The sequence below is a fragment of the Cinclus cinclus genome, chromosome 3, assembly GCF_963662255.1.
Source record: "Cinclus cinclus chromosome 3, bCinCin1.1, whole genome shotgun sequence".
Lineage (NCBI taxonomy): Eukaryota > Metazoa > Chordata > Aves > Passeriformes > Cinclidae > Cinclus > Cinclus cinclus.
In genome coordinates, this window is record NC_085048.1 from 67,816,915 (window position 1) to 67,828,983 (window position 12,069).

Consider the following 12,069-nt stretch of genomic DNA (forward strand, 5'->3'; position numbering starts at 1 on the left):
TAAAAAAAGAAAGAAAAAAAAAAACAAAGAAAGAAAAAAGAACTAAAACAAAACAAAACAATGAGTTATAGGGTGCCCGTCAGCTTTCTGTGTGTCTTGAAGACAGAGCACAGAACAGATTATTAGTATTATTTTGAGGTATCCTGCACAAAGCCTCTGCAAGGATCCACGAGGCTTAAGATTCCCAAGTAAATAATCAAAGGAGGAGGTATTTTACATCAGCATCCATAAGGGGAAAGGTTTGAAATAGAGATACCTACACATGCATCATTCCTTTCAGTGGAACAGGAATTCAGTGGGAATTTGGACGTTAACAGTGACTATGCCTGCCTATCAACTACAGCAGCTGAGGCCCCCACCTACCTGCAGATACACACTTCTACTTTAGACAAACAGGCACATCCACACTTCTGTAAATCCTGTAGTGTCATCATAGCAAGTATAAATCTTGAGACTTCAGGCGTAAAAACTACTGCAAGTAGAATTCCTTACTTTTTCACTAGCCATTATGGGCAAGAGATAGAACTTTCACTTGAGGATAAAAAGTCTGCTAGTTCTCCAGGATCAATCCTGTTCTCTGAGATACTACACTACTAAAAACAGGATTACCCACTCCAGAATCTTTTGAAAACCATGGCAAGGAAGAATAGGACCTTTAAAATTCTTCCACATTCTTAGGTCAACTGCTTTCATTGTTTGTACACTTCATATTTAGGATATGATTTAACTTCTCGCCAACCTATAAAACCTTTGGATCTTTCAGGAGGAAGTTATTTACAATTTTTCTGTTCTTGAAAATGACAGACTTCTTCTACCATGTGAGCATTTGACAGAAGCCCTGCTTATTTTCCAAATTAGCCTTATGTCACCACCCGCTGCAGATGCCCGAGCCTTATCTGCCTCCTCTGTTGACTGACTAAACTAATGACCACAGAAACAACAGCAGTTAGAAAGGTAAAGACACAGGGAAATAATACTAACTATGATACCTCTGAAAACTAACTCATGTTTTTGTCTTCCATATTATTTTCTGAAATATACTACATCTATGATGCATCTCATTTAACACCATCCATCCACCACCAAAAGAAGCCACTATCTCAGTGGAAAAACAGCACTGCTGTCCCAATCTCAGTGTGCAATATTGAACTGTCTTTACTGTCTAATCTACATTGGAGCTCCAACCACATCATCCTTCTAAGCTGGTTATAGTTAAATAATATTGCGACATATATAAATAATTATTTAAATATTAAAATATGTATACATTTCAAAACTTTAAAAATATTCAAGGCTGCATTGATGAGCTGGATGGCTCTTCAAGAGTCACTAAAGTGCAGGTCTTTTTAATGCAGTATATCACTGGGACAGGCAGAAGCTTTTGAAGAAGCACGGTCATCTGCAAGCAGAATTTTTTAAGTTCCTTGCAAAAAGATAGATGCAAATTGCAGGCCATTTTTCCATAGGAAAAGGAGAGAAAAGTGGGAGCTAAGGGTCAAGGAGACCCGTTCACTTGTACTGAAGATGAAAATACTACGCAGTGCACTTCCCTTCTGTGTTGTGAGACACAGGTATCTGGCCTGGCCTCAGCCTGAGCCACCTCCTCCTGGCACAGGCAGGAGCACCAGAGCTTCAACCTGCACCAGGTCATGCCAGTCTCTATTTTCTTCCCAAAGTACTGCAATAAGGGGTCAGTTCCAACGCTTTTCCCACCCCTCTTTTCACTGCATGGTAAATATATGTCAAATCTGAAATCTGGAATATGTGTAAATTTTAGTAGCTTCATTAGTATTTATTTTTGAAACTGTTAAAAAGTGGATAAGTGTATCTTCTTGAAGAGTATATTTTTTATGTGACAGGTTCTGCAAATTTTTATAATAGATCTTTATATTTTCTTGCAACATATTAGTCTGTTATGAGTATGGAATGATTCCTCCAGGCAGAACATGAAAAATGGATGAGGCCATAACTTTTTTTTTAACTAAATAACGTGGAAGAGATATTAGAGATGTTAAAAAAACAGGCATCCTTCAGACATGATTCTTAAATTAAATATTGCATCAGCCTTCTCCATCTGCTTCATTCTGGTCTGTTTTTTCCAGATTATTCAGAGAAACATTATTTAAATGTTTTTTCCCTAGTGTGGGTATGAGCTCACAGGAAAGGGAAAGTACTTTTATTCTGTTTTTTATACCAACAATAAAAGTAGTAGGGTTTTTTTCCTAAACTCAAGTGTGGGTCCTACTATAATCCAGCAGGAGCAAAACAGCATGGAAGAAAGCATTCTGGAAAGCACTTTTGCCACAATATTAAATTTTGTTTATTACTGAAATGCCACAGAGTCCTTGAGCCTTTACACTGCACCTGATAGATTGTTCAGACTCCTCGTTTATTAATACCCATCTTTTATAAAGATTGATGAAAGAGCCCTCCTTACAAAATCAGCTCTTGCTTCAATGCAATTCTAATCTACATTTACTCTCAATGCCTACTTCCCATAATTCTTGCACACCCCTAGATAAAATGTTGATTTCAGAGAAAACCTTAAATAAACCCCTGCATAAGAATCTCTATAACATTAAAGTTCCAAAGTTCCATCTGTGAAAATACATTGTATCAGGTTGAATACCTTTTCTATAGTGCAGAACTGGATTTTTTTTTTTAGTGCTGTATAAAAGCTGAGGATGATCCTGTCCTACAAAGGAGAATTTAATACTCTGAATGTCTAGGGGCTTTTCTTTATTTCTGTCTTCCAAATGATAAAAAAATGCATAGTTCAGGGAAAACAAATTACAAAATGATGTGAAGATTAATCATCTGATTCCCAGATTTTACTGGACACTAGCACTTAAATTTATTCCATAATTTCTTTATGAGCAGAACACTCAGTGCCATTTTTGCCCATTCTTTCCAGCAGAGCTGAACCGAGAACTTGAAAAGGGGATTCCAGCCCATCTGTAATGACACTATCAAAAGACTGGGAACGTGGTGTGTTCAAGAAGCTGTGCACTAAACTAAATACATAATACATACATAATAAATACATACTTCATACATAAAAAAACAGAGGAATGCTGCATGAACATTATCTATAATTAAACAAATTTACTGCATCATTCAACATAAGAATTGATTTCTTATGCAAATATAAATAAATGAGCAACAGATGTTTTGTCCAAAAGACAAACCTTGAACACTTGATTTTAACTTACAAATCCCCGCCCCCCCTCCTCCCCCCCCAAAAAAACAAACCAACAAAAACAAACAAGAAACAAACAAACAAAAAAAACCAACACAAACAAATTAGGCAAATGCTTACACAGCAGAAAAGGAGCTATCCTTCTTTGGTTTCTTCTTTTCTCGAGCATCACTAAAATCAAGAGCAGCTTTGTCCATTCCTAGTAATTCACTGATCCTGTCACGGCCGTAGAACTCACCATATTTATCCATTACCTAAAGTTAGAAGGAATATTCAAAAATGTTAATCAGTGGGGTAGGACAGAGTTATTTGGCCTGGATCTGAAAACAAGAGGTTTAAAATACAAGGCAGCAACCAAAACTATGGATTCACAGTGAATGGATGCTCTGCCTGGTCCTTCCCTGGGACCTCTCCTGGGTCCCAGGAGAGCCTCAGACCCAAATATGAAACCCATCAGAATGAGTCACTGGTAAAAACTCTCCAGATCACCTGTCAGACTAAGAGGATTACTGCCAAGGGATGCATACACTATGCATCTCAAAACTGACATTTTATTGGATGTTACAGGGAGAAAGCAAAGATGAAGAAAGGGATGGATTTAGGCAACTTGGGAAAGAAAAAACATGGGAAAATAGAGAGGTAAGGGACAAGAAAAAGGCCAGTGCATGAATATACCTTTTAGGCAGTTATGGTTGCCTGATTATGCTCTGTGCCTAAATATCTCAATCTGTCCTGTCTTCTTATCAATTACTTTTTAACCTTCTATTTGGTGAGGGACACTGCTCTTCATGTAAGGAGGGGAATACACAAATACAGACAAAATATTTTACGAACTTTGCATTACACATACAAGCACACACAAAATTCTTCATGAAATTTCACAAATGTATTTGAATTCCCGTTTTACACAAAATCTTTAAGTAGAAAAAGTTTGAAATGTATTGAAATAGTTGTAAGAATGTGGTAAGAGATTCTGTATATTTTAAAATTGTAAATACAAACATTTATTCTGAATCAAAGCTGTATTTCAAAGAAGTGTAGTAGTCCACATTCCTCCAAACATGAACAGAAATATGCATTAGAATTTTATTTTAACCTCATCCATATTTTTAAAAATAAGCCTTACCTTTCTTTTCACAAACTTGTCCCAGTAGTTATTTGGAAAAGACCTGAAAACCACAGATAAACAAGATTACACTTTAGATAAAAATATACTGATTGTGTTTCTAAGAGTCTCTATGTGGTGGCCATCACCAGTTAGTTACTTGTGAACCCTATGGAGTGAGAGTTGCCAAATGGTGTTCAGCCTACCATGGAAATGTGAGCAGCATAGCAGAGCCAAAGCCTGCAGACAGGATTTTAGAGCAGCTGCATCCCCCACACAGTCCCACCAGGCAGGGCAACAGAAATACAAATATGTGATGCAAAGCACAGCTCATTCTTGAACTGACAACAATGCACAACCATCATCACTGCTAAAACAAATGCATCTCATTTATTTTTTCTTTTATGAAGAGAAATAACTTTAAGAAAAAAAAAATTGTGAATGCATAACATTAAACAGTAATAGTAAAAATTACAGTAAGCATTAGCCCTGCAGGTGCCTGAAAATTTTGTATATCATTGCTAGAAATATTTCCCTAATAATTGCTTATTTCAGACAAGATGAATGATAAGTATGTAATTGTGGAAATAGAGGAACAATTAATTACTTGCAAGGCTATAATGAGTAAGTAAAAACTCACTGTGTGTTGATTACAAGTCTATCCCACTGTCCCTTAATATCATCTTCTGATGGCTGCTCAGTTATATATAGCCCATCGAATTCCAATTTCCTTGCCACTTCCTTTTCTCTCTTAAAAATAACCAGTGGAACCTGTAGTCGAAAGAAAATACAGGAATTATGTAAAATGCACTGATATTTCTGCAGACTTTAAGAAAAGCTGGTTGTTATGAATAAATAAGTATCAAAGCTGAAGAAAGCAAAAATAATACTTGAAAAAAATTAAAATACTTAATTCCTCAGAACATAGAGAAGGTATTGATACTCTAGGATCAAGTAATTCAGATTCATTAAACTACAGTGTACTAAACAGCTGCAAAAAGATGGTCAAAACACATGAAGAGGGATCCTTCAAATAAAAAACAATTTTTCAGCACTATGAAATGATTAGAGGTAGTCAAGTGAAAGAGAGCTAAAATATTTTAATCCTTAGAAATTCTAGTTCCAAATGTTATTTTGAGATGACATTTTTGGATTTCATTTTGATACCCAGAGATGTTAGAGGCTCCTTTCATTTGTTAAAGAATTTTTGAGGTTTCACAGTGGAAAACAAAGTGTTTTGCAGAAAAGAGCAAAGACTGTAAGCAACAAAAAAAGAATTGTCAGCAGCTGAGAAACCGAGCCCAGCTTTACCTACAACACACTTTCACCAGCTGGATGAGTTCAAAAGTACATTTCAAGACAGCAGATGTAAACAGTGGTCTGAGTTAAGTGGATTTCTCTAAGAAGTCTGTTACCAAAAAAAAAGTAAACTTTACTCTTCCTGGAACTATTTCGCAGGTCCCCAAAATGCACCCACCTCGCATTATCCACCTTGACCGTAACAGTAGTCAAAAGTGGACATGAATATACTGAAATAAAACTAAGGAAAATCAAAACTACTCAAACAATATGGTGATTACATTAGATACGATAAAAAAAAGAGTTCCAACACTATTTCCAGGCAGTTAAATGAGAAAAATGTAATGGATTTCATGCTGAGCAATATTTAGAAGCAAACCTATCACACACAGGCCTGAAGTTCAGAAGATTTTGGACTTAAAGATCCCCAAAATAGAGACTGAAACCATATTTGGACCATATTTTGGTTTCAGAATTGGAAAGAAGGCAATTAATTAAGATAAATACTGATAATAATGTTTCTCCCTTCTAGTCAAAGAATAAGCATTAAAAAAAAAGCTGTGTAAAAAGTCATAGTAGAAACAAAAAAGTATGAGTTGGGAGAGAAAAAACATCTCAAAACCCACAAACCTAAGATATCATACTATATGGCAACCAATGCAACAAAAAAAAAAATGGTTTAGTATCTATTGACCTGTAGGGATACTTAGAGATGAAAATAAGCATTAAATGTAGCACTACAACGAACGCTTCCTTGAGCTACAAATGCAGATCATGTCTTTTAGCACAGAGCAAATTATTAGCCATTAAAAGAGGAAAAGAAAAATATTAAGGACCACATAAAGATATAAGGATAAATGAGCAGCTGGGTCATATCAAGGGTCCATTTAATTTAGCACTATCCTGCACTTTGACTTAGAGCTTTTGCCCTGGAAGTGTGCAAAAATGGGGAAATTACATGTCAGATATAACTCTCCCAGCTCCAGAGATTTATGACATTTGGTTTTCTTAAACCACAGTTATCATTTCACCAATGAAAGTGGCATCTTTAGCTTTCACATCCCTAACAGAGATCTTCTCCAAGATATTCCTTTAAAAGTTGCTCAGGCTTCTGCCAAAACACTACCAGCACAGTGTGTGTGTATGAACAGCAGGCATTTTATAGAGTTACAATATGCAGCAGCAGAAGTCCAAAATGCTGCAATCTTTCCAAATGACCTAATTGACAGACTAGCAATGCAGCATCTAAAACTGCCATCTGCTTCATGTGCGTTCACATCTTGCCTTTGATAGTCACAAGCAGCTTCTGAAGCAGGTTACTGCTGTAACTGTCTGACAGCAAATCAGACTCTGACCTACAGCTTCCTGAACAGACACATCTCCTAACACACACTTTCTGTGTACATTACGCTAACAAAACAGATTTCTTTACAGGGTGCCAGATTTCTTGCCACGGTGCTTAAGCAGGTTGACTTTGTTCTAGGTTATAACACTAGAAATACAAAAAAAGATTAGACCTATAAAAAAAAGAGGTGATTTTTTTCTTACTTTCAAACAATAATACCCTATGATGCAGAAGAATGAGATGACTGTGTGTAGGATGGCCAGTATCCTCAGTGTGGGCTCCATGTAGCCACTGCTTTCTTCCAACACATAATGCACTGCAATGACCCTCTCATCATCATCATCGCTTTCCAGGATGTTCAACTTGGTACTTTCACCATCAGATACCACAGGAAGTTCCTTTTCTTCTGTCACAGCAGATGTGGAGACCTGTTTAAAACACTTAATATTGCAGCTGTATTCCTTTGCTAGGAGCTTTACAACACTACAAGCTAAGTTGTTGAGCTGAAAAAATGATACCAGGACAATACAACTGTAAAGAAACTTTAAAGAAAGAATGTTTTTTTGCATAAAAATGTCCACAAAGAATACCTCAGCAAGACCTTTTTGTCTTGTTACACCAGTCTGCGATAAGATGCTTTTGCTACCCCTTTCTTTCACTGTCTGTCCATGTTACCAAATTTGATGCATGATGAATTTCATCACTTCAAATTCAAGAAAGGGCACAGCCCTCTTAGAAGAAACCCCTGACAGGAGTCTTTATCATCACGGCTCTCTGCCAGAAAATTATTTAAGTCCAAAGACTCTAGAGCTGCATTAATGATACCAAAAGTCTTGACAAAACCAGTGTCAAGATACTCTAGGCAGTTTAAGATGATGTGACTCCTGGCTGTACATACCCTTTCAGGCACAAGAAAACATCTCAGCTGATATGGATTAGTTTAAGTTACCTATGAATGCTCAGCTTGGCTGGTTCACTGTACTGGGAAATGGAGCATCTGAGGCAAGGGTGATGCCTCAGCCGGTTGCCTTTATCCCAGCACAATGCTCTGTCAATAGCTATTTGTGTACTGGAAGTCTATTTTTACTTCAAACAAACACTTCAGGCTGTCACCATATTAGATTTCTGAAATGGTAGGATGAAGCAGTATTTAACCTGTAAGGCTAGGCAGTTTTACTAGCATATTGACTACAAAACCCAGATGTCTTCCAGTGTGCAACTTGAAAAGCAATATTTTGAGAAATTTACCTTATAGAAAAGAAGGATAAAGTTGATGGCAAAAGCAACAAACAATGCCAACATCCTCATGTTGTAAAAGTTTCGTGCAAAGTAATTCTGAAAAGAGAACAGAACATAAATATACTTTGCCTAATAAAGATTCAACCATCATTAGTAAGTTGCTGCTGAGATGGTATTTTTCCCCTTATGGAACTTCTTAATAGAATAATGAATATAAAACAAACCCTCAACAAACATTTGGAGTGATGTACAAGTTCTCTCTTACTCCACATGTGCAGCATGCACTCCATTCACAAAGGATGAAGGATTACTAATTGGCTCTTACATCTTTTTCATTGTCCTCTCAATGCACTTGGAGATAACACAGAGACTTCACAATGTAAGAGTAATGTAGTAATACAGAAGTCTCTATCTTCCCTGTAGTTCAACATTCATACATACAACAAATTGCTACTTTTACCAAAAAATAAAAAATACTGCATATAAGTTTATCTTAAATATTTTCTATTCCAAATCACCTGCAGTTTTTACCAGGCCAGCAAAAATTCATGTGTGACCCAAGTACCATGAACATAAAGCTTTTCTGACATTCTGATGCTATCAAAAGGACTACAGAAATGTACCTTTTCCCTTCCTGACAACTCACAAACCTTTACATCACACATTTAGAATGCTTTAACACTCCAAAAGGAATTCTGCCATTTTTCTGCCCTAATCATAGATGACTATTAGTGAAATATAAAATGAGACTATTAGGAAAAAAAACAAAAAAAAAGCTAAATCCACATGATTGCAATGTGGCTAGCCTAAAAATATATCCGTTCAAAAGCCAAATTTAAACATATAATTTCTTAATAAGATTTTGACTGCAGTGTTGTAGCTTTGCTACATTCTCATGCTAGAAGTAGGCCATCCCTACACAATTATATACTATATACATAGTACAAGTGTATTTCTTTTTTGCTTTGCATTTCACTCAGAGAATACGAATGGAACATCCTAGCTAATAAAAGCATAGATTTTAAGCAGTTATGGAGCAAATATTACCTGATATTTTACTGAGAGACTCTCAGATGCAGTTTTACATTTTCATTAAGTCTTATTTTCTACAGGTTTTGAAAAGCTTAACAATTACTAACTGGCTATTTCACAAAAAAAAAAAAAACAACAAAAAAAACCAACAAAAAAAAAAACCCAAACCAAACAAAACAAAAAACACCACCAACAAAATCTGTAACCTCTTCTCTTATTTGCTTCAGGTTTTCTTTATTTACTTCATTGCATCTTAGTTGATTCTTTTTATAGGACAGCTTGGAATTTCCCAAAGGTGTGTCTCAAGGAAGGAGAAATACTGTCGTCTCACCAGCTGCTGCAAAAATTCAGGAATTTTACTCCCAGAAAAATGCATGGACATTTTACAGTGATGCACAGACATCTCTGAATGTCTAGGTCTGAGACAATAATTGTCTTCCTAAGAATTAATATCTTGCACACTAAGTTATTTGTGTGTTTCTTTTCTCTAACATTCCCATTAAACCATTGCTTTAATGTCCTTTTTATGGACAACGGTGGATAGAAAAATGAGGTCCAGCAGATGCTATCTGTCTTTACATTGTTAGAATATGGTGGTACATGTTTCTGACAACGACTAAACACATAAGCTAGAGAACAGCTTACAAGAAGCTTCTGCTGGTATGCAATGATATTCTTCCAGAAAACTGATTCCTGGACTTCTGGTTCTCCGTATCTGTGCATATGCAGTTGTCTTAATTTCTGTTTCCCTTTGTCTTCCTTGGTTTTCTCTTCTTTTTCTCCATCTTCTCCTCTTAGGATACAAATGAAGGCAAAATAATATGTCAAATTAATAAAATTACTAAATTAAAAGCACAGCCTTTTAATAGAATGTTGCATCTCTTAATGTGGCTCAAGTAACCATGACTCATGCAGTTCATGCACGTGACAAATATCCCTCTTCAGCCCAAAGTGCTGGCAAAGGTAACAGTCTGGTTAAGGCTACAGATGAACTTACTGGTTTGGCACTCTGAAGTGGGAATGCTAGCTGGTAGAGGCAGGTAATCAAAAATCTGCCAACCTTGGTATCAGAGGCTCTTCATAATTCTGCAGCTGATTCTTGCAGTGACAAAATGTCTGTAAGCTGACAGCTCTATGTCTGCATGAGTGCCTACATGTTTAAGTGGTCCCCACCAACCTCATGCTCTTAAACAATCCAGTTCCCACAAAGGCTGCAGATACCTTGGGTTCTTCTTGCACTTACAAGTCAAACCTCAAGTTTTAAATTCTGCATTTCTGCCCACCTGATGAAGTCATAAGTACCTATTCCAGGAAGAGATGAAGTAAGATTCTGTCATCATCTGGTGTGAGCTTATCACCGTGCTGTCTCTTTAGAGAAAGCCAAAGTTCCTGGGCTGCCTTCTCCAAACACATGATCTAAAGAACTGTGAATTGTCTTAGAAGCTAATTTGAACTGTCAGCATAATAGATGAAAAGATCACAGAAGTTCATTTGAAGCAAAACCAGAGTGAGAGGCAACATCTAAATTACATTATTTATTTCTCTGTTCCTATCTACAAACAGAATGGCTGATGTCCAAAGCCAGCTCCTCTTCCTAGAAGACATTTGATGAACTTTCCCTTTAAAGTTTGTCAGGTTAGGAGTAGCTTCAGGGCAGCTAATAGTCTCAGGCACTGTACTGGCAGAGAATACAGGTATTACTGCAACTCACACAGTCAAGCAGGGCAATCAACAGTGAATGACCTTCAAAACTCAGGAAGATAGGAGGACTAGCCCTCACAAAATTATAGTGGCCAAGTCAGAAATTTACTGCAGTGAAGATTTTTTACTGCAAGAAGATTTTTTGTCATGGACAAGAGCTTGTCATCCCAGAAGATAAGTAATCATTAGAGTTTGAGATTAAGGGATCATCTTAGATCTTTGTCAGTGATAAATCAGCTGCAGAAACTGTACACAGAAACCTACATGTATCAGGAACCATAAAATACAAGGATGAAGATCCACAGTTTTTACTGGTTAAAACCAAGCACTATACTTTGCTTTCCACTATTATTATTCTGAGCTAATGGATTAACATTAGATTTTAACATGTCTTAAAAGGGTTTAAATTATCATTGATCTAATCTCTTCTTAAAGATGTGAGAGTAGTCTGTAATTCATTAAAACTGTACTGGAATGTGAAGGTTTTGCAAAATGCAAATAACTCAAAACATGTCATAGTCAATGGGAGAGGGTAAAGCAGATTCGGTCTCTACCACTGATTGATAGCAAGTCTTTGGAACTAAGATGTTCTTCCAAATTTCTCAAGAAATTTTTTTCTAGATTTGAGATTTGCCAAAAAACCAAAAAAATCAATTAAGCACATTCTAAAAGAAATTAAACAGATATTACAAAGGATGCTTCTGGGAATAATAAATTATTAGAGTGGTGTATTACATGGCATTTCCTTGCAAAAGTGTACAGATGAGGAGGATTGTTAAAAAACACCCCAACCAAATTGGAATGTGAATGGACAGAAAATTAAAGACAAAGAAGTAAAAATGAAATTGAGTTTTTCACAGTGAAACAAAGCAATTCTTTTCTTGTAGGATCAGTGGTCAAAGTATTACATACTCAGCTTTTTCAGGTTCTGATTTTGTTTCTTCTTTCTCTTCCTTTTCATCTTCTTTCACCTTCTCCTACAGAAAAACAGGATTAAAAACTGCACATAAACATTATTTTACAGCACAGAGTTGAAAGTTTAGTTAAAAGAATACTCAAAATGCAGAATGTTAGGGTTTTCTTGTTTTTTGTTAAACAATGGAAAACCCGAAACGAGATGATAATTAAATTTATGCTAATGAAGATAGG

The 12,069-nt window shown here is 36.2% G+C and overlaps 1 protein-coding gene across 1 annotated transcript in view; it reads right to left on the minus strand.

The window, feature by feature from the left end:
• Nucleotides 1–12,069, minus strand: part of RYR2 (ryanodine receptor 2) — a 286,628-nt gene that overhangs the window by 13,072 nt on the left and 261,487 nt on the right. Inside the window, exons 94-100 of the mRNA XM_062489006.1 lie at nucleotides 11,833–11,897; nucleotides 9,865–10,012; nucleotides 8,197–8,283; nucleotides 7,152–7,376; nucleotides 4,945–5,075; nucleotides 4,326–4,368; nucleotides 3,320–3,453 (exon numbers count right to left, since the gene is read on the minus strand). Coding sequence (XP_062344990.1) covers nucleotides 3,320–3,453; nucleotides 4,326–4,368; nucleotides 4,945–5,075; nucleotides 7,152–7,376; nucleotides 8,197–8,283; nucleotides 9,865–10,012; nucleotides 11,833–11,897 — 833 coding nt within the window. The remainder of the gene's footprint in view (nucleotides 1–3,319; nucleotides 3,454–4,325; nucleotides 4,369–4,944; nucleotides 5,076–7,151; nucleotides 7,377–8,196; nucleotides 8,284–9,864; nucleotides 10,013–11,832; nucleotides 11,898–12,069) is intronic.